The following is a 2367-nucleotide window of genomic DNA, read 5'->3' as shown; positions in this document are numbered from 1 at the left end:
GTCAACATCAGCACAAAATATTCTTTAAAGTCGCCACATCTACACTGCCAGATAGCTGTAGGTGAAGTGAAACACGATCCAAGTCTCGTGTCAGAACAAGGGCTCAATCCCTGGGGAAAGAACCCTTGATTAGGTTACTATGTCAGATGAGGGAATCGTGTTGTCAGAGCACACGAAGGAACCGCCTTGTTTCTCGTCCAGAATCAATATGGAGCAAGAGGACCCGGCTTCAAAGAGAAGGAAAGTCGCGAATCGTTTCTGAAATCCACGCTGAGGGGACCTTGCCGAGCGTCCTCATCGTCAACGGGGAGAGCGGAAAGCGGCAAGACGGTTCTCTACAAGAAGCTCATCGCCGACTGGACCGCCCGGGGCTCGCGTGGAAGCGCCGTGGCTGACTTCGACCTGGTCTTCAAGACCGAGTGTCATGAGACAACCAGGTCCTTCGGCCAGTTGCTCCGCCAGCTTTTGCCCAGCACCGTGAGTTCCAAAAAACATGACGATGCTCAATTCAAACAATACATTCTCAGCCAAAAAGTCCTGTTCCTTGTCGATGGCTTCGAGGAACTGAATGAGAGCTCAGATGCCTTGCTTGAGGAGATCCTCTTTCTTGCATCCCGCAACGTCCGCATCGTATGCGCCACGCGGCCCTTCCGACTCAACAGGATACGGAGGAAGGCGGCGGACGCTGGCCTGTCCTTCATGGTGTTCAGGATGACGGGCGTGGCGCCCGCGTCCCGAACCGACTTCGTTGTGAAGTATCTAGAGAACCTGGTGAGTCCGCACAGGAACAAGGAGACCAGGGAATGGCTTTACACCTACTTCAGAAATATTGGCAACTGGTGCAAAAAGAACTTCTGTTCTCCCTTCAACTTGGCGGTGCTCATTCTGCTCAGCGTCTACGATCCTGCGATGATGAGCCACCTCACGACGGGCACGGCCTTCTTCGCCCAACTGGAGAAGTTCAGAATCCTCAGACTCGTCAACCATCTTACCAGCCGCCCAGAATACGCACACTTATCCCCGGAAGAGCTGAGGTTTCTTTGCTCGGGATTCATCAAGCTGCTCAACGACCTCGCTTTCGAGAGCCTGCAACTTGGGGAGACGACCTTAGCGCCCAGTGCGATGACCAGGCTCGCCGAGAAATGCAGGAGGCTCGGCTTGCCGGCGGAAACGATGTTCTCGGCGTTTTTGAAGTGCCAGCTTTCGGCAGGGAATCGCAGCTACTCCTTCGGGGAAAAAAGCATTCAGGAGTTCAGAGCTGCTTGCCATTTGTGCTTCCTCGCCACGTACCAGCCGGTGCTTGGCTCCGATTCGAGCCAGAGCTCTGCAGGATCTCCCTTCCACGACGTGGTCTTCTTCACAGCAGGTGAGTCTTTGAACCGTTGGATGAGGTTGTCGTTTACATGTGTGCAAGCTCTCTCTTATACAAGTCTAATACAGGCACGGTTTTATATAAAGGCTGAATTAGATATGATAATCTCGCACCCCATAAACTTCTCCGATGTTTATCATGTCAACTTTTTTCACATTTTCATCAGGTCTGCTGGCAGAGAAGCTGTCTCATGCACTTGCTGAGAACACCGAGTTTATAATTCAGCAAGCTGTGGGGGCGGGCATAAAAGAAACCAGTGAGTGGTTGGACCTCCTGCAGGAGGCCCTGTGTCACGAAGTGTTGGCAGAGGCCGTCGGCCGCTCCGCGCTGAGGAAGGACAGGTGGGACGTCAAGGAGGTCCATCTGCCGGCGTTGAGGACTCTCCTTCTCGTGGCCTCGCCAAAGAGTCTACACGTCACCGTGAACAGTCTGGAAAGGCCTCCGGAAGAAATACCTGTTCTTTGCGAAGTTTTGAGAAGAGTCGCTGGTCAGCCAGTCTCAATTTCCCTCAGCTTGAATTACTACTTCGTGATGGGCAGGAGTAGAAACGCGGACAACCTCCTGCGCCTCCTTCTACAGGGCTCTGCTGTCATCACGGGATTCGTCGGTTACTTATCCAGCAGCATGATATCACAATTACCAAGCACGCTGCACACCCTCGCGTTGCAGGTCGACCGCCGCGAGCTGGAAACCCTGGCCAGCGTTCTCCCTAAAATGAAGCACCTTGAGAGGCTAGGTAAGCACAGATCCCGATTGCTACTTTTCTAATGGCCTATCATAAAATTTATCTGCATGCCAAAACACAAAAGATGCTAAGGCAGTGGTTCCACGCTGAATTGCGTAAGGCAAAACAACGATAAAGAATATACTGACGTCGTTACAGAGATTTTCCTGCGTGTGGACAACAGTACACAGAAACTACCGTGTCTGGACTTCCACCAGCGAGAGTTGATCGTCGATTTCTGCAAGATCCGTGATGAAAGGTGCGTTGCAGA

The 2367-nt window shown here is 52.4% G+C and overlaps 2 protein-coding genes across 2 annotated transcripts in view; both read left to right on the top strand.

The window, feature by feature from the left end:
* The window catches only part of LOC119587376, a 2793-nt gene extending 2531 nt beyond the window's left edge, over window positions 1-262 (top strand). The window contains exon 3 of the mRNA XM_037936120.1: window positions 202-262. Coding sequence (XP_037792048.1) covers window positions 202-262 — 61 coding nt within the window. The remainder of the gene's footprint in view (window positions 1-201) is intronic.
* LOC119587041 overlaps window positions 1-2367 on the top strand; it is a gene marked incomplete at its 3' end in the record, with an annotated part of 3949 nt that continues 1582 nt past the window's right edge. Inside the window, 3 exon segments of the mRNA XM_037935789.1 lie at window positions 1-1366; window positions 1539-2108; window positions 2256-2355. Coding sequence (XP_037791717.1) covers window positions 700-1366; window positions 1539-2108; window positions 2256-2355 — 1337 coding nt within the window. The 5' untranslated portion in view covers window positions 1-699.

This window comes from Penaeus monodon, chromosome 22 (assembly GCF_015228065.2).
Source record: "Penaeus monodon isolate SGIC_2016 chromosome 22, NSTDA_Pmon_1, whole genome shotgun sequence".
NCBI lineage: Eukaryota > Metazoa > Arthropoda > Malacostraca > Decapoda > Penaeidae > Penaeus > Penaeus monodon.
The sequence above is the reverse complement of the archived record's forward strand: the minus strand, read 5'-3'. Positions and strand labels throughout refer to the sequence as shown.